The 19,946-nt window shown below is 43.2% G+C and overlaps 1 protein-coding gene across 1 annotated transcript in view; it reads left to right on the top strand.

Annotated features, from left to right (window-relative positions):
• The window catches only part of RANBP10 (RAN binding protein 10), a 62,780-nt gene extending 44,875 nt beyond the window's left edge, over positions 1–17,905 (top strand). The window contains 7 exon segments of the mRNA XM_070760394.1: positions 1,301–1,409; positions 3,689–3,837; positions 5,191–5,386; positions 8,198–8,322; positions 9,214–9,359; positions 11,633–11,744; positions 12,841–17,905. Coding sequence (XP_070616495.1) covers positions 1,301–1,409; positions 3,689–3,837; positions 5,191–5,386; positions 8,198–8,322; positions 9,214–9,359; positions 11,633–11,744; positions 12,841–12,971 — 968 coding nt within the window. The 3' untranslated portion in view covers positions 12,972–17,905.
• Positions 17,906–19,946: the final 2,041 nt, after the last annotated feature.

Raw genomic sequence — 19,946 nt, 5'->3', positions numbered from 1 at the left:
ACTTGGTAACTTTAAGACTTGTGGACTTTAATTTCCAGAATTTTGGAGAATTCGGGGAGTTGAAGTCCATAAGTCTTAAAGTTGCCAAGTTTGGGGACCCGAAGACCAAGGCAGATTTCATTGAAAGTTCCCCTGTTCCCCCAGTACCTTATTAAGAAATACTGTTCTAATGCTTGAAAACTCTTTGTCTGCAGTTTTCATTGATATGCTGGCTCTGTTAAAAAATGCTATTGCTGACATATTGTAAGCCGCCCTGAGTCTAAGAAGGGCGGCATTAAAAAAAAAAAGAATAAATAAAATAAGAGTGAGGTTGCTGCGGGAAAAAACTGTCTGCCATGAATTGTTGGTGTACTATAGGTGTCCAAAGATTATTTATTAATTAATTAATTAGATTTGTATGCCGCCCCTTTCCGTAGACTCGGGGCGGCTCACAAAATAATAAAACAATTCATAACAAATCTAATAATTTACAATTTAAAATTTAAAGTAGTTAAGAAAACCCCATTTTTAAGCAGACATACCTACAAACATACCATACATAAATTATATAGGCCCGGGGGAGATATCTCAATTCCCCCATGCCTGACGACAAAGGTGGGTTTTGAGGAGTTTACGAAAGGCAAGGAGGGTAGGGGCAGTTTTAATATCTGGGGGGAGCTGGTTCCAGAGAGTCGGGGCCGCCACAGAGAAGGCTCTTCCCCTGGGGCCCGCCAACCGACATTGTTTAGTTGACGGGACCCGGAGAAGGCCAACTCTGTGGGACCTAATTGGTTGCTGGGATTCGTGCAGCAGAAGGCGGTCTCGGAGATATTCTGGTCTGATGCCATGAAGGGCTTTATAGGTCATAACTAACACTTTAAATTGTGACCGGAAATTGATCGGCAACCAATGCAGACTGCAGAGTGTTGGTGTAACATGGGCATACCTTGGGAAGCCCATGATTGCTCTCGCAGCTGCATTCTGCACGATCTGAACTTTCCGAACACTTTTCAAAGGTAGCCCCATGTAGAGAGCGTTACAGTAGTCGAGCCTCGAGGTGATGAGGGCATGAGTGACTGTGAGCAATGAGTCCCGGTCCAAATAACTCACAAAGCCTTGAGGATGTGAAAATTTATCACCAATAATTTTCTTTCTTTTTTTTTTTAATGCAGCTGACATACATCCTTCTTTTATGTTCTCACCACTGGGGGGAAATGGCATCTGAATAATTTATCTGTTGGTAAACCCAGTTTTATTTCCTGTCTAATGTGAGATGATACCCAACAGCCCGCATCCTAATAGTTCTGCTTTCACCCTCCAGGAATACAAAAACTGGTTTTGGCAGGAAGGGTAGGTGAAGCCATTGAAGCCACACAGCAGCTCTATCCGGGGCTCCTAGAACATAATCCAAACCTCCTATTCATGTTAAAGTGAGTATGGTGTAAATGCTTTTGTGCAAAGTGTTGGCATTCCACACCGGGCTTATAACCAATGTTAGAATCCTAAACTTAGAAACAGAATATATGTGGCAGTGTTGATTGTTCAGCCAATAGCACAGACTAATAAGTAGGAGAATAAATATTTACAATGTATATAATAGATTAATCAGTAAACTACGTACATATCCAAGTCAAGCAATCATATACAGTTCTATACCTACAGCAGCTAACCATTAATAGTTCTACATAATACCATAATACATAGACCAATATTTAGCACACAGCAATACTTAGCACACAGCCATAATTTAGCACACAGCAAGGAATTAGGGGTAGTGATTTCTGACAGTTTCAAAATGGGTAAACAATGTAGGGAAAACAAATAGAATGCTTGCCTGTGTAGTTAGAGGTATAAAAAGCAGGAAGAGGGAGATTGTGATCCCGCTGTATAGAGCGCTGGTGAGACCACATTTGGAATATTGTGTTCAGTTCTGGAGACCACACCTACAAAAAGATATTGATAAAATTGAACGGGTCCAAAGACGGGCTACAAAAAGGGTGCAAGGTCTTTAAGCCTAAAACCTATCAGGAAAGACTTAATGAACTCAATCTGTATAGTCTGGAGGACAGAAGGGAAAGGGAGGACATGATCAAAACATTTAAATGTGTTAAAGGGTTTAATAAGGTTCAGGAGGGAAGTGTTTTTAAAAGGAAAGCGAACACAAGAATAAGGAGGCACAATGTGAAGTTAGTTGGAGGATAGATCAGAAGCAACGTGAGAAAATATTTTACTGAAAGAGTAGTAGATGCTTGGAACAAACTTCCCGCAGACGTGGTTGGTAAATCCACAGTAACTGAATTTATATATATATATATATATTTATATTTATTAGATTTGTATGCCGCAGAAAGTTTAAAAGGAGGGTCCTCAGATTAATAGTAATCTAGGTTGTTAGCTATGCAGATCCTGCACCACTTTGATGGATGTACGAGGGTTGCACAGAAAGTTATGCACCACATTTTTTTTCTTCAACAATTATTTATTCAACACGATGAAACTTGCACACAAGAAAAAATGATGTTTCTTCTACACTCCTTATTTTTCCACGTAATTTCCATCCCGTTCTATGGCCTTCCTCCAGCGAGACACAAGGGCGTGTATGCCCTGTTGGTACCACTCCTTGTTCTGGTCATGAAACCATTTCTGCACTGTGCGAATCACCTCTTTGTCACCCTCAAAATGTCTTCCGCGACTAACCGTATTTCTGTCGACTGCAGATTCTACATAAACTGTACGCAAACGTTTGTGAATGTTCCCAACAGTTTCTTTCTCCGCAGTGAGAAATTCAATGACTACGCGCTGTTTGTAACGTACATCACTTACATAGAAACATAGAAGACTGACAGCAGAAAAAGACCTCATGGTCCATCTAGTCTGCCCTTATACTATTTCCTGTATTTTATCTTAGGATGGATATATGTTTATCCCAGGCATGTTTAAATTCAGTTACTGTGGATTGACCAACCACGTCTGCTGGAAGTTTGTTCCAAGGATCTACTACTCTTTCAGTCAAATAAGATTTTCTCATGTTGCTTTTGATCTTTCCCCCAACTAACTTCAGATTGTGCCCCCTTGTTCTTGTGTTCACTTTCCTATTAAAAACACTTCCCTCCTGAACCTTATTTAACCCTTTAACATATTTAAATGTTTCAATCATGTCCCCCCTTTTCCTTCTGTCCTCCAGACTATACAGATTGAGTTCATGAAACATAGAAACATTTTGAAACTTACAGACGCTATTTCGAAACACTGCTGCAGCTACGCTATCTGTCTGAAGAAACGCAAAATTTACACACGCACTCCTGACAATTCAGATAATATATATCTAAAGTTTCGCATTTGTACCATTACTGTAGGCTGAGCGAAAAAAAAGTGGTACATTGACGAGGGGCAAATCTTCACCATGCTTTTTCAGATAACTGTCTCTGTGTATATCCTAAAGCATAGCTAATATTTGCCTTACACAATCCCTACAGTACATTGCTTTCTGGGCGACCCTCGTATTATGCATTTTTCTTCCAATCCTTTGGAGCTGCAAGCCGTTTGCTGTAAGAAGACTGAACCAAGAATGCTCTTTACGTGCTTCTCTGCAGGCCAGGTCCAAGATGTAGTTAATGCAGAATATTAGTACACTATTGTAATGTTCTTTTTTTCTGTATAGTTTCCCATTCACCTGCTTTCCCACCCTTACCCCCCTGTGCATCCCTAGGTGCCGGCAGTTTGTGGAGATGGTGAATGGAACCGACAGTGAAGTGCGCTTTTTCAGTACCCGCAGCCCCAAATCACAAGACAGCTACCCTGATTCCCCCAATCTGAGTCCTCGACACGGCTCCAATAATTTGCACATCCACGTCACTGGTAGGCCTTTGCTTCTCTCCTAGATAAGTCCTCTCCTTGGCTTGGTGCTAAACTTGGCGCCTACTTTTTGTTGTGGTTGGCTCGCGCCCAGGCCCTCTGCCAACGGACTTTGAGCCTGATGAACTGGGGCCATCTGGGCATGGTCGGCCTGTGTGGCTGTCGGAGGAGTCGGACAGCGAGCCGGAGGAGAAGGGAGAGTCTGGATGTGAGGGGCCTGCAGAGGCTATAGAACCCCCAACTGGGGATTTGCAGCCCCCAACTGGGGATTTGTCAGGGTCTGAGGAGGAGGAGATAAGGGACCCAACTCTGAATGTAAGTGTAAGAAGGATGCAGGGGAGGCAGGAGCAGTTAAGGAAGCTCAGAAAGAGGAAGTGAGCACAGCTGTGCATAGTCTGCACTCCCAGAGAGTATATAAGGGGGAAGAGTTGGAAGGTGCTCTTTACAAGAAACCAATGTTTGTGGCTCCGAAGAGCCTGTGAAGAGTGTTTATGCCTGACAAACCTGGATATAGTACTGAACGTTCATAGGGTTAATAATATTGTGAGTAGACTTTTGGCTGAGAAGCAACTGTGTGGGACTTTATCTTATCAACTTGGCCTCAGGCCTGGATTTTGGCAGGGGAAAAAGCATTGTTTTGGGTTTCATTTGTGCAGTTCAACAAACGTCTCGTAAATAGACTCTTGTTCTTTTTGAAACCTTTGTGTTTGAGTTTTAATTTGGGGCTGATTACCACCGGCTGCCGTGCAAGACAGAACACTTTTCATGATCTTTCTTGGAAGCTGCTGTTAGAACGTCTTCTCTAAATTCTGCCCAGGGCTTTCAGTAGTGTAGAACCCGCAGAGACCCGTTCCATAACTTAGTATGTTTGTGGCATAAATAAGCTCTGCAGACAAGAGTTAAGGCTGAGTAACTTTTTGGCAGTGACTTGGTCATGTTTGGTCATCTCTCATCTGATTTTAGATTCCTTCTGTGGAATAAGTTGTTACTTGCTTTGTTCGTGCCCACTTAGCAGTTTGAAGGCATTCACATTTATTTATTTATTATTTATTAATTGGATTTATATGTCACCCCTCTCCAAGGACTTGGAGGAAATACGAATAGGTAAACAGCTACCACTTTCTTGGGAAGGTAACAGCATTCCGCGGTGCCTTGGCATAGAGTCCTGTTGGCCATTTGACCATGGAAGTGTCTTTGGACAGTGCTGGATCTCTCAGCTAGGAAATGGAAATGAACCCCATAGATTTGGGCACGACTGGACAGGAGAAATCTTTACCTTTAGTGGGGCTTAAACTTTTACTTATATATTAAAAAGACCACTGGGTCGCCCAACTTGACTTTTCCTTCTGCTTTTAGGAGCCGACAGCCCAAGCTGTAGCAACGGGGTGACCTCCATCAAAAGCAAACAGAGCCACAGTAAATACCCTGCACTGAGTTCGTCCTCCTCCTCCTCTTCCTCCTCCTCTCCTTCATCCGTGAACTACTCAGAGTCCAACTCAACAGATTCTACCAAATCCCAGCAACACAGCAGCACTAGCAACCAAGAAACCAGGTGAGTCTCTAGGGCAGGGCCAGGTGCAGGTAGTTCTTGACTTACAACCAACAGTTGAGTCCCAGTGTTTCCATTGGCAAGCAAGGCAGTTGTAAACGAGCGCTGTCCCATTTTACAATGGCGGCATCCAGAAAATCCCCAAGAGTCGAAATCAACTTTTATTTATTTATTTATTGTTAGAGTTGAAAGGGACCATGCAGGTCATCAAGTCCAACCCCCTGCCTGAGCAGGAATCCTAAAGCACCCCAGCCAAATGGCAGTCCAATCTCCTCTTGAAAGTGTCCAGAGTTGGGGAGTTCACAACCTCCGCAGGCAGGTTGTTCCACTGGTTGATCGCTCTGACCGTCAGGAAGTTCTTCCTTACTTGTAGGTTGAATCTCTCCTTGGTCAGCTTCCAGCCATTGTTCCTCGTCCGGCCCTCTGGTGCTCTGGAGAATAGAGTGGCCCCCTCCTCTCTGTGGCAACCCCTCATATACCTATATGCAGCTATCATGTCCCCTCTGGCCCTCCTTTTCTCTAGGCTATCCATGCCCAGTTCCCGCAATCTCTCTTCGTAAGTCTTGGTTTCAAGTCCCCTAATCATTTTGGTTGCTCTTTTCTGCACCTTCTCCAGAGTTTCAATATCTCTTTTGAAGTGGGGTGACCAGAACTGGATGCAGTACTCCAGATGTGGTCTGACCAGGGCGTAGTAGAGTGGCATTAATACTTCCCTGGTCTTGGAGTGTATCCCCCTGTTGATGCAGCTTAGGATAGTGTTGGCTTTTTTGGCCGCTGCTGCACATTGCTGGCTCATGTTTAGTTGATTATCCACCAAGACTCCAAGATCTCTTTCGCAGTCACTACTGCTAAGCTGGGTTTCTCCCAGGCTGTATGTGTGTCTTGAAAGAGTCTGTAATATTTTTCATTACTGTGTTGGAGATGGATAAATTTTTCAGTTCCTGGATAGATTTTGCAATGCTGTATAACAACATGGGCACCAAAAAAAGACTGACCGATGAGGTTTATTTATTATTTATTCATTAATTGGACTTGTATGCCGCCCCTCTCCCTGGACTCGGGGCAGCTCACAACATATCAAAAAACAATATTCAATCACAAATTCTACTTGTCATAAAGAATAAATTAGAATCACTCTTTGATATGTAAATAAAATGCAGATCTTAGCTTAGAAGAATGTTAAAGATGTTTGTACAGACCCTCCAATTGGTGGTGGGGTATGTATGTTGTTAGGTGGTGGGTGCACCTTCACAGGGCCCTGTTTTATGTTGTATGATGTGCAGTCTCTGTGTGTAACATTTAAAAAACTAATTAAAATATATTTTTTAAAAAGCAATATTCAATAAAACATCTGAAATCCAATTAATATAAACAACTAATCTAAAACCATTATAAAAACTTTGAAACATGAAAAAATCATTCATTCAGATTCATCCAAACACACCACACAGATTGTTAAGAATGCTTAGATTCATGCAAGATTAACTTGATTAATTTGAAGGTAGGGTAAATTCCATTTGGGGTTGGCGTCAGATGCTTTGGGGGGCATCCCCAAATTTGACAACTTGTGCCCTTGAACTCCCCGAATGCCCCAGCCAGCCATCATTGCTGGGAGATTCTGGGAGTTGAAGTCCAGAGCCCTTAAAAGTTTCCAAGGTTGGACTCCTTGGTATATATATATATATCCAGTCAGCGAAGCAGCGGAAGTGATGTGCCGGTGCCTGGAGGCTGTTGGGGCCTGGATGGGTGTCAACAAACTCAAACTCAATCCAGACAAGACGGAGTGGCTGTGGGTCTTGCCTCCCAAGGACAATTCCATATGTCCGTCCATTACCCTGGGGGGAGAAACATTGACCCCCTCAGAGAGGGTTCGCAACTTGGGCGTCCTCCTCGATCCACAGCTCACATTAGAGAAACATCTTTCAGCTGTGGTGAGGGGGGCGTTCGCCCAGGTTCGCCTGGTGCATCAGTTGCGACCCTATTTGGACCGGGAGTCACTGCTCACAGTCACTCATGCCCTCATCACCTCGAGGTTCGACTACTGTAATGCTCTCTACATGGGGCTACCTTTGAAAAGTGTTCGGAAACTTCAGATCGTGCAGAATGCAGCTGCGAGAGCAATCATGGGCTTTCCCAAATATGCCCATGTCACACCAACACTCCGCAATCTGCATTGGTTGCCGATCAGTTTCTGGTCACAATTCAAAGTGTTGGTTATGACCTATAAAGCCCTTCATGGCACCGGACCAGATTATCTCAGGAACCGCCTTCTGCCGCACGAATCCCAGCGGCCAGTTAGGTCCCACAGAGTGGGTCTTCTCCGGGTCCCGTCAACGAAACAATGCCACTTGGCGGGACCCAGGAGAAGAGCCTTCTCTGTGGCGGCCCCGGCCCTCTGGAACCAACTCCCCCCAGAGATTAGAACTGCCCCTACCCTCCTTGCCTTACGTAAGCTACTCAAAACCCACCTCTGCCGCCAGGCATGGGGGAATTAAGACTTCTTCTCCCCCTAGGCTGATACAACTATATGTATGGTATGTTTGTACGTATGCTGGTTTTATATATTAAGGGGTTTTAAGTTAGTTTTTAGTATTGGATTTTTACTGTATATTGTTCATGACTGTTGTTAGCCGCCCCGAGTTTTCGGAGAGGGGCGGCATATAAATCCAATAAATGAAATGAATGAAATATTCTGAATTGAATCTGTCTGTGCTTCCCTGGATCTATCTGCCGATGTTGAGGACATGCCTTTTCCTCTCTTGATGTTTCTTTCTTTCTTCTTCCCTTTCTCTCCTTCCATCATCTTCATTCAAGTGACAGTGAAATGGAGATGGAGGCAGAGCACTATCCCAATGGAATCCTGGAGAATTCAGCCACCCGAATAATGAATGGCACTTACAAGCACGAAGAGATTCTGCAGACTGATGATTCCAGCATGGGTAGGTCTGGCGGGCGTGGAGGGTTTCCGGAAAACTGGTAGGGAGGAGATAGTGTGGATCTCTGGGGGCAGTTGATTCCACGGGGTCGGAGCCACCACAGAAAAGGCTCTTCCCCGAGGTCCCGATAACTGACATTTTTGGCGGACAGGACCCAGAGAAGGCCAATTCTGTGGGCCCTTACTGGCCGTAGCAAGGAATGAGGAAGGAGGGGGTCCCGTAAATAATCTGGTCCTGAGCCATTTAGGGCTTTAAAGGTTATAACCAACACCTTGAATTGCATTCGGAGACCTACTAGGCAACCAATGCAGCTCGTGTAAAGATGGAGTAATGCGGGCGTACCTGGGTACACCCGTAATTGCACGCGCCGCTGCATTTTGCACTAGCTGAAGTCTCCGAATGCTCTTCAAGGGTAGCCCCATGTAGAGTGCATTGCAGTAGTCAAGCTTGCTTACCAAGCTCCCCCCCCCCCCCGCCAATATATGATCTAGCACAGAGGTAGGCAAAGTTGGCTCTTCTATGACACGTGGACTTCAACTCCCAGAATTCCTGAGCTAGCATGATTGGCTCAGGAATCCTGGGAGTTGGAGTCCACAAGTCATAGAAGAGCCAACTTTGCCTACCCCTGATCTAGCATAGACTTTAACTTTTCATATTTTAACCATGTGTTATTCAGTATTCATGGATTTGGTGCTGGGAAAAAAAAGAGTTAAGAGTTAATCTTTTAAAAGATTTTTTAAAAGTTAAATGTTCTTCCAGTTAGGACTTCGATACCCAGGGACTTATATGGGGGCTAATATTTTGGGGTGGGTGGATGGCTCGGTAAGTCTGAAGAAGGCAGATGCTTCGATGCCGCACAGGTGGCTGATCCGTTCATCCGGTTTCCCTCTCCAGAAGACGGCTGCCCTCAGAGGCAACTCTGTGGAGGGAACCACGCTGCCACGGAGCGGATGATCCAGTTCGGGCGGGAGCTCCAGATCCTCAGTGAGCAGCTATGCAGAGACTACGGCAAGAACTCAACCCACAAAAAAATGTTACAGGTATACACGTCTTGACTTGAGTTCTTCCCTAGATTGGCTCCTTAATGCGCCCGTCTATGAACAGTGTTAAGGGTTTTTTTGGGCATGATTTGTTCAAAAAGATGAAACCAGGAAGACAGTAAGAAAAGTTTTTTGGAAGTTTGGTTGTTTTCTTGCAGACATTTCATTACCCAGCTATCGTATTTATCGTATAAGACGCACCTTAGGGGGTTTCTTTTGGGGGGGAGATGGAGATAGGGAAAAGAATCTGCTCACCAGATATTCATCTGGCTAGTGTCCTTAGTCTGGTCAACTTCAGCACATTGTTTTATCCCCTGGTTAGGGCTTTAAAAAAACTTTATTCAGAGAGAGTAACAATGAAAGGGCTTGCAAGCCAGTAAGAGCTGGGAACATTGTTAGCACCTGGTTAGGACTGGAAAGAAACATTTGGAGCAAGTAAGCAATGAAAACCCCCCCTACAAAGTCAGGTTTTGGAAAACATTCTTTGCAGAGAGTAACAATGAAAGAGCTTGCAAGTGAGTAAGAGCTGGGATCATCGTTAGCCTCTGCTAAGGGCTGGAAAGAAACATTTGGAGCAAGTTATACCAATGGGAAAAACACCCTGCAAAGTCTTAGGACTTGGAGAACATTCTTCACAGAGAGAAACAATGAAAGAGCTTGCAAGCCAGTAAGAGCTGGGAACATTGTTAGCACCTGGTTAGGACTGGAAAGAAACATTTGGAGCAAGTAAGCAATGAAAAAAAAACCCTACAGAGTCAGGTTTTGGAAAACATTCTTTGCAGAGCGTAACAATGAAAGAGCTTGCAAATGAATAAGAGCTGGGAATATTGTTAGCCCCTTCTAAGAGCTGGAAAGAAACATTTGGAGCAAATTAGACCAATGGAAAAAAAACCTGCAAATACTTAGGGCTTAGAAAAAACTCTTTGCAGAGAGTAACAATGAAAGAGCCTGCAAGATAAGAGCTGGGAAGATCATTAGCAGCTAGTTAGGGCTGGGGGGGGCGGGGGGGGAGTTACATTCAAGTATAAGACACACCCAAATGATCAGCCTCTTTTAGGGAGGAAAAATGTATGTCTTATATTCAGAAAAATACGGTGGATAACATGATCAGCATTAGTCTTTTATGTTCCTTTATTAGTATGTTCAGCAAGAATTTATGGAGGGAATAAAATTTTGTCCCAAGTGATTCAGAGTTTAGGAAACCATCATTGTCCTTGGCAAAAATCATTTTAAACCACCTCCCTACTAACAAAACAGAATTGGCCTTTGACACACACCTCCCAATTCTGGTGATCATTCCCCCTCTGTATTATTTTCCATCTGTGGGGGGGGAAATACTTTCACTGGTCAGTAGAGGGAGCTATTGCATCATTGTTCCATATTATTGAAAGGGGAAAAATTGTAGTTGAGTTGCTGTGATCAGAAATTACCCTAACCTTCCCCAATTGAAATACAACCTACCTTATAAATGATAAAAATATTTGAAATAATACTCAACTGGCTTGAAAAAATGGCCAGGGTACGAATAGAGTTCTCGGCATGCCCTTACTAGCTCTTTGTGGTTCTCTGCTGCATTCTTAGATAACCTCATGACTTCAAGATAGGGAAGGGTAGTGCTGGCGAACCTATGGCACAGGTGCCACAGGTGGCACGCGGAGCCATATCTGCTGGCCCGCGAGCCGTTACTGTAGCTCAGCTCCAACGTGCATGTGTGTGCCGGCCAGTTGATTTTTGGCTCGCACAGAGGCTCTGGGAGGGCGTTTTTCGCTTCTAGAGAGCCTCCAGGGCAGAGGTCTTCAAACTTGGCAACTTTAACACTTGTGGACTTCAACTCCCAGCTATGCTGGCTGGAGAATTCTGGGAGTTGAAGTCCACAAGTCTTAAAGTTGCTAAGTTTGAAGACCTCTGTTCTAGGGGAATGGGTGTGGGCGTTTTTACCCTCCCCTGGTTCCAGGAAAGCCTTTGGAGACTCGGGACTACTGGGCCCACTAGAAGTTGGGAAACAGGCCTTTTCTGGCCTCCAGAGGGCCTCGATGGGTGGGGGAAGCTGTTTTTTCCCTCCCCGAGCATTGAATTATGGGTGCGCAATAGCATTCGCACACACTCTTTCGGCACCCAAGGAAAAAAGGGTTCGCCTTCACTGGGGCAGGGCACTGTATCCAACTGATCTTGAAATCATGGGAATTGGAGTCTGGAGGGCACCTGCAGAACAGGATCCACTGGGACCAATTAGTTTTTGCTGCTCTGCTAAGATCTCTTCATTACTCTTTCAGGATGCATTCAGCTTGTTAGCCTACTCTGACCCTTGGAGCTGTCCAGTCGGTCAGCAGCTGGACCCAATCCAGAGGGAGCCTGTGTGTGCTGCACTCAATAGCGCTATTTTGGGTAAGGAGATGACAGGAGCCGATTGTAACTCCGCTTGTTGCACCTCTTGTTGCATTGAGATGGCAGGAATTCTGCTGCATTTTTGCAGGGCTGGGCAAATTGCTGGAGAGGGCGCATAGATGCATATAAACCAGAAAGAGAAAGGGAAAAAAGGGAGGGGAGAGAATTTAATTTAATTTATTTGACTTCTATGCCGCCCAATCCCTTCTCTGTGGCAGCCCCCAGCCCTATGGATGAGCTCCCCCCAGAGATCAGTACTGCCCCCCACTCTCCCTACCTTTTGTAAAAATGTAAAGACCCATCTTTGCCTAGGGCCATTGAAATTTTAATATCTTTCCCAGCCCAATGAATGAATGTTTGATACATGATATCTGAATCTGTTTGGTTTTCTTAACCATGGGTATTTTTAACTCATTTTTTTATAGATTTCTATCACATGTATATTATTTGTTGTAAGCCGCCCTGAGTCTAAGGAGAAGGGTGACATAGAAATCGAATGAATGAATGAATGAATGTCTGATGCATGATTTCTTAATCTGTTTGGTTGGTTTTTTTAACCATGGGTATTTTTATGTGTAATTTTATATACACCGCTCAGAAAAATAAAGGGAACACTCAAAGAACACATCCGAGATCTGAATGAATGAAATATTCTCATTGAATACTTTGTTCTGTACAAAGTTGAATGTGCACAACCGTATGTGAAATTGATTGTCAATCAGTGTTGCTTCCTAAGTGGACAGTTTGATTTCACAGAAGTTTGATTTACTTGGGAGTTATATTGTGTTGCTTAAGTGTTCCCTTTATTTTTTTGAGCAGTGTAGATTTCTATCATGTGTATATTAGTTCTTGTAAGTCGCCCTGAGTCTCAGGAGAAGGGCGGCATAGAAATCGAATGAATGAATGAATGAATGAATGAATGAATGAAATATATTATTATTATTATTGTTGTTGTTGTTGTTATTGTTGTTGTTGTTGTTGTTATTATTATTATTATTGTTATTGTTATTATTATTAATTAGATTTGTATGCTGCCCCCCTCCGATAGCCTCTTCGGGTGACGTGTCCCTTGTTGCCTCTCTTTTTCTCTCTCCAGAGTCTCAGAACCTGCCAAAGCAGCCCCCCCTGCTGCTCGCCCTGGGCCAGGCCTCGGAGTGCTTGCGACTCATGGCCCGCGTGGGCCTGGGCTCCTGCTCCTTCGCCAGAGTGGACGACTATTTGCACTAGCCACTGAGTGAGGCAGAGTGACCCCTCCAGTTGCTGCCCTTTTCACCTCTTCCTGCCTTGCGGTTTCTCTCCTGCGCCTACCCTCCCGCCCGCCGCCCAGCAGAAGGACACAGTGTTGACTGAGGTGGGAGGGGAGGAGGAGGAGGAGGAGGAGGAGGAGAGGACCCTTGACGCGCCTTCGTTGCTCGCCCTGGAAACTGCTCGCAGGGCCCCCCCCCAACCCGCCCCCCCCTGCCCTCCCATCACGGCCGCCTCCTGCTCTGCCCCACAGCACTTGGCCTTCTCATTGGTCCCTTCTGATGTAGCGCCTTCTGACTTTAGGATTTTACCTTTATTTTATTATGATTATTTTATTTCTCTTGACTGAGCCACCAGTATTTATACCCGAAGAGTTTGTGCTGAGCTGGTTTCTGATTCATTTAGAGATATAAAAAAAAAAAGTGTATCTTGAGTTGGTGATGGCCTTGGTTTTGCTTTTGGGTTTTTTTAAAAAAACTTTTATTTTTAACCTTCGGAGAAACTTAACTGGCACGCGTGTCGCTTGGACAGTATTGTTTCACTGTTGCTGGTCCTCATCAAAACCGAGAGGCTGAATGTGCTTGTTGGAATATTAGCCATGCTATCCAAACAAGAGTCCTATCACCTTCTTTTTCTTCTGTGCCTACGACACACAGCCCTGAGAAACCCTGGGAACGAATCGGGAAAGGCTGAGATTGGGGAACAATAAGATGATCTGTTTCCGACTGTCCCTTTAATAGGATATCCTGCGATGCTTGGAAAGAGAACTGGGGTGACCTGAGGTTTGTCCCCAGGAACCTCTCTTAACGGAAGTCAAGACATTAGGGCATCACTGTGGCAATGTGTTGCTGACCTGCAACTTCCTAAACTGCTGATTATTGCCCATGCTGATATTATTGGGAGCTTGGCAATTTCTGGTGGTATATAGGTTCCCTCTCCTTCCATCAAGGCCACCAATCCTAGGCTTTTGCAAGGGGACTTCTCCTCGGTCACATCTAGGCAACTCACATCTAACTCTTAAGACTGGCCACAAAGAGGAAAGAGAAGAAGTCTTGCCTACTTCCTTATCCTGGTACCCAAACAGCTGCACAAGTGAAAAATGGGAGCTATGGATTGGTCAAACATTTTCTTTCTTTCTTTTTTAAATCTAGAGGTTTCTTCCTAAGATCGTCCCTTATAAAGTGGATAGATGTCTCCATGTCAGTTGTGAACCAGGAAAAGATGACTCGTCAAAATGACAAGAATTATCCCTCCCCTCCGCCCGCACACACACACACACACACACACACACACACACACACACACACACACACACAGTGTTTGAGTTTGTGAAGCCAACTTTTTAATTTCAGTGTTACATTGCCTCCATGACTTTGATATTATACTAATAGGACAATAGGACAACACCCTTGTTTTTATCCTGCTTACCCCCCCAATTGAGAAGGGGGTGTAAGGCTTAATAAAAATTATTTTTAAAAAACAAAAAGAGGGTGTAAGGAAATATTTTATTCTTTTTTTTAAAAAAGAAAGTGCTGTTTTATTCCGAGGAATATATCTTTTATAAAACAAAAAGAGAAGCCAAAATTTGGAAATCATTTTCCAAACTTATATATAGGGAGAATCTTTACCAAATACTGCTAGAATAACAGGTTTGAAACTGCATTCCAACTTAATCTACACAAGTGAAATTATAACAATGTACAACAGAGGAATCCTGCGGTTCTTAAAAACTTGTTAACATTTGAAACATAATTATTGGCTTCCCGTTCTGTTTCAACATTTTGCCTAGCTTTTAAAATGTTTTCAATTGGAAATAATTTTTAAAGAAAATCTAAGTTCGTTAGACAAGGAATTTTAATTAAAACTGAGCATTTGGAGAAAATAACACGAAAGAGAGGTTTTTCTGATGTGATGAAGAAAATGCTTCCATTGGGGGTAGGGAATTTTAATTTATAGTAGCATTAAAAAAAACATTGGGGTGGTGATATTGAGGGTCTTGTAGCTGTAATGAAAAAACCCCTATGCATACAAATGCAGCTATTTGGAATGTTATGCAGGCATCACCAGGTCAGTGAAGCCTGGAGAAATAATAAGGTGCGACTTCCTTTGATTTCTGCCGAGAGTCCTTCGGGATGCCCAGCAGACCAACATTTGCTTTCAGGTTTTTTTAGGTAAGACTTCCCAAATTCCAAAGACCGTACATTACTGTCTCCTTGGCAGATCAAGACTGAGTTTTAGTGCAAGATGCTGAAAGAAAAACGGGCACTTCAAAGAATTGCCTCTACAGAAAAAAAACACAGTTCCAGTCTCTGGTTCCATTTCCATTTGCATAATTTTGGTGCTGGCTGATTAGATCGAAATGAAATGTTGACAAGTGGAAACATCTATCCATCCTTCCTTTTGCTTGGATGATCACAAATGTTGTACATTGGCTGCCATTGGATTTTACTTGGCCTGATTCCTTTTAAGGACTTGTAAGGCTAGTGGATGCCAAGCCATACAATTACGATATCATCCAGTAATTGACAACGCTGTCTTAAAAGCAAAATGATTTGTCCACCATCCAACTTTTGAAAAATTTTACGTGGCAAAAGTTTGTATCAGCAACACCACCAGTTCTCTTTATCTGACCTGCTGCTTTTGTTTTTAGGCTTCCTAGGAGTTTCCAGTGTTTGAATTCCCATTTTTAATCTTCACTGTTTTAAGATGAGCTTCAAGAAACCAATCTCTCGCTTATTTTTGGGAGCAGATTTATTTCCTGTTTTGTTTTCTCTGGTTTCCATCTCATCCCTTTTTCAAAGTTGTTTCTTTTCCCCCCCTTTTCTTTCTTTACTTTTTATTTTCTTTTTCTTTTCCCTTTTCCCCCCTTTCCTGTCTGTGGCTTCTTTGCCATCCTTTGCTTAAAAGTCAACTGTTTGCGTGGCAGTTTTTGCACTGTAAAATATCTTCTCAGACAAGTTGCCATCTCTAGTTGGTAGTGTGGCGGTGGTGACAAATTTGTAAAAGACCAAGCCGAGCTTTTCCTGATCAAAGACAATCTGCATTTGATGATGCAACATTTTGATGCCACTGTCCTCTAGCTATGGCAGGTGAAATGTAATTCAGGAAGCATTGCGCTAAGCCTGATTCAGAGATTTATGAGTCTTGGAATGTGCTCCAAGACAAGGATTGCAATTGCCCTAAAAAGTCCACAGTACATATGGAAAAGGATGGTTTGAAATCCTGTGGAATCTTTGAAGGGAAGAACATTTAAAATTGTGTTTCTGGTTAAAGCCTTTCACCATTTTTAAGGGCACAAATGTGTACAGAACCTTTTGAGTTCTTAGATCAGCAAAAGGGGTGGAGGAATGTCTTGCCTGAAAGCCTCAGTTTATATTTAGACTCAATTTTGACATAAATCGTTAGGTTCTGCCAGGTGACAATGAGGTATCTATCACATAGCTTAGGATATATTTCCTTTTTAAAAAACAGTTTTTATGAAAAGATTTCACATCGATAAATTCAAAGAGAAGAAATATTTTCTGACTGATTTTCTCATTCTGTCAGAAAACTTTTGCGAACAATCCGTCTGATTCCAGGTTTTTTATCAACCATTAATCAGAGCAATGAGTAACTAAGGCATAGCAACTCATTTTCTGATCATCTGACATGTTGATCATACTTTAGACTATACATCGCAGGTCGCGGTACCTGTAAAGTGGTCATTGGAAAAATCCCAAATGCAAGATTGATGACTCTACTACAGCAGTGGAATAATCTGCAATTACGCTTTCACAACTCTGAAAGCAATGGCTTATTGTAGTCCATCTCTGGAAGACATTAGAATGGGAAGGATTGTTGATTGTGAGGAATTTCATACACACACACACACCCCTCGGTAAGCTGTCCTTGTCCAAAGAACTATCTCGTTTTTCTTCCAAGTAAATTTTTGCAACCAGCTGCAGGAATGCTTGGCTGTAATTTAGAATGTTTTAGAACCGGAATGTCACCTACCAATGAGTCAAACTGGCTATCTTGATGTCAATCATTGTTTTTTCAACAAGGAGCAGCAACACACCAACAAGAGTTGGTGCTTTGTTTACCCCCATTATGGTCTTACGCATCCTGTAACCGAATAAAAGTGCCAAATCCCCTTAATCGAATTGACTCATATACCAGTGTTATTTCGAGAACTCGTTTTGGAAAAAATTGAGAAGTACAACGGGCGTAGAAGAACATTAAGGGTCACTACCAACAAGTATGTTCAAATCTTTGGACCTGAGGGTTTGGGGGGGGGGGGTTGCTTCAAATTTGGGCTGGAGCTTTAAGATTTGGATGCTATCTGCTCATCTTGAACTAGAAAGAGAAAGAAAGAAAGAAAGAAAGAAAGAAAGAAAGAAAGAAAGAAAGAAAGAAAAATTGATTGATTGCTGGCAGGTATAATTAGATTAAATTTTGGACCTGGCACTGAGAAAAGAAAAGAAACATAAAGAATTATCTGTTATTTTTTTCTTCCTCTTGCTTCTTACAAACTCGGGTACCAGCTCTCGCATGGCATCTCAGACCCTTTTCGTTTCAATGATTTTATTACTATACCAACTGTAAGGATTTGTGTTTTTTAAAAAAAGTATCCTATCAAATAAACGGGCCGAGCAGAATGTGGGTTCCATCCGGGTTCCATAAATCTCACGTTTCATTTTCCTTTTATTGAGGACTTTGACGGATCTCCTTCCAAGCTGCGCACATTTGGATCAGTTTCTGCTTAGTATTTGTGAGTTCAGTTAAACCCAACTCTAGCATGAAAACCTTCCCAAAGGAGGACATTTTAACTGACAAAAAAAAAGAAAAAAAAGAAATTGTACTGGAAATATAGAAACCCACAGTCTGTTGTATTTTGACAGAATTATTTTTATTAAAATATGCATCTCTGTGCACTTGCTCTGTGTCCTGTCTCACTCGCTTCTCCTCCATTCTGGTACTTGTGGGTGTTGTCTATTGAGGGAAGAACTTTTATTCTATGCGGGAAGTCCTCAAACATGACCACAATTGAGCTCAGCGTTCCCATTGCTAAACCAGAGTTTTGAAAGTCCTGTTGCCAGCCAGTGGTGCGTGAGCTAGGTTATGTCCTCACTGACCTTGGATAAAATTCCCTGGACACTTCTGTATGTTCAAATGTGTGCATGTGTTAGTTCATGTCTGTATCCTCAGTTGTGGCTGATTGATTGTAGAGACATACGGTCATTGTCAGTGATGGTGAACCTATGGCAGTGTTTTTCAACCAGTGTGCCGTGGCACACTAGTGTGGCGCGAGACATGGTCAGGTGTGCCGCAAAGAAGGAAGCTCAGGTTCCGGTCTCGCAACTTTTTGATGAGAGAGAGAAAGAAAGAGAGAAAGAGAGAGAGAGAAAGCAAGAGAGAAAAGAGAGAGAGAAAGCAAGAGAGAAAGAAAGCAAGAGAGAGAAAGCAAGAGAGAAAGAAAAGAGAGAAAGAAAGCAAGAGAGAGAAAGCAAGAGAGAAAGAAAAGAGAAAGAAAGACAGAAAGCAAGAGAGAAAGAAAAGAGAGAGAAAGAAAGAGAAAGAAAAGAGAAAGAAAGCAAGAGAGAGAAAGAAAGAAAGAGAAAGAAAGAAAGAGAGAGAGAGAGAGAAAAGGAGGGAGAGAGAGAAATGAGCAAAAAGGGGAGGAAAAAAAGAGAAATGAGAAAATGATTGAGACAGAATGAGAGGAAAGAGAGAGAAACAAAAGAGAGAGAAGTGACTTGATTTAAAGCATATGATAAAAAGCAACCAAAGAATAAGAGAGAGAGGAAAACCCCCAGCCCTCACCTGTTTTTGGAAATGGTTCAAGAGTGTGTACACACACACACACACACACACGGGTGGGAGGAGACGGATGGAAAAAGAGGAGAGGGTCTTAGGGTGTCATTTTGTGTCATTTTGTTGGTGGTGTGCCCAAGGATTTTGTAAATGTAAAAAAATGTGCCGCGGCTCAAAAAAGGTTGAAAATCACTGACCTATGGCACGGGTGTCACAGGTGGCACATGGAGCCAAATCTACTGGCACGCGAGCCATTGCCCTTGCTCAGCTCCAATGTGCATGTGTGTGCTGACCAGCTGATTTTTGGCTCACACAGAGGCTCTGGGAGGGTGTTTTTGGCTTCTAGAGAGCCTCTGGAGGGATGGGGGAGGCCATTTTTAACCCTCCCCCACAGCTCCAGGGGAGCCTTTGGAGCTTGGGGAGGGCGAAACACAAGCCTACTGAGCCCACCAGAAGTTGGGAAACGGAGTGTTTCCAGTCCCCAGAGGGCCTCTGAGGGGTGGGGGAAGTTGTTTCTGCCCTCCCCAGGCATTGAATTATGGGTGTGGGCACTCGTGCATGCTCGATAGTGCGCACACTTGCTCTTTTGGCACCTAAGGGAAAAAAGGTTCACCATCGCTTGTCTACATGTTTTGTAGTGAGATATTTTGCATTAATCCATCATCTGAAATAGGATGAAGGCAATCTTCACTTCCCCAGTGAAACTGCCATCCGAATGTACATCTAAAGCAGGGGGTCTCCAACCTTGGCAACTTTAAGACTTGTGGACTTCAACTCCCAGAGTTCCTCAGCCAGCAAAGCTCTTCCAGAATTCTGGAAGTTGAAGTCCACAAGTCTTAAATTATCAAAGTTGGAGACCCCTGATCTAAAGCCTCTATTTTCAAAGATTGTGCAATCTATTTTTTTTTTCTTTATGATAACCCAGTATGATGAAGCAATGAGATCTTGTGTGTGTTGTCTATTGAGGGGATACTTTTTGTTCTCTTGGGATAGTCCTTGACTTATGACCAAAATTGAGCCCAGCATTTCCATTGCTTAAGCCAGACAGTCGTTAAGTGAGTTGAAAGTCAGGAGTGCTATTGCCAGCCATTGGCAATGTGAGTTCCAATCTTTGGATGACTTACGGTGTCAGATAAGAATCAAGGTTAATATTGACATTAATCT

Source organism: Erythrolamprus reginae, chromosome 9, assembly GCF_031021105.1.
Source record: "Erythrolamprus reginae isolate rEryReg1 chromosome 9, rEryReg1.hap1, whole genome shotgun sequence".
Classification (NCBI taxonomy): Eukaryota; Metazoa; Chordata; class Lepidosauria; order Squamata; family Dipsadidae; genus Erythrolamprus; species Erythrolamprus reginae.
The sequence above is the reverse complement of the archived record's forward strand: the minus strand, read 5'-3'. Positions and strand labels throughout refer to the sequence as shown.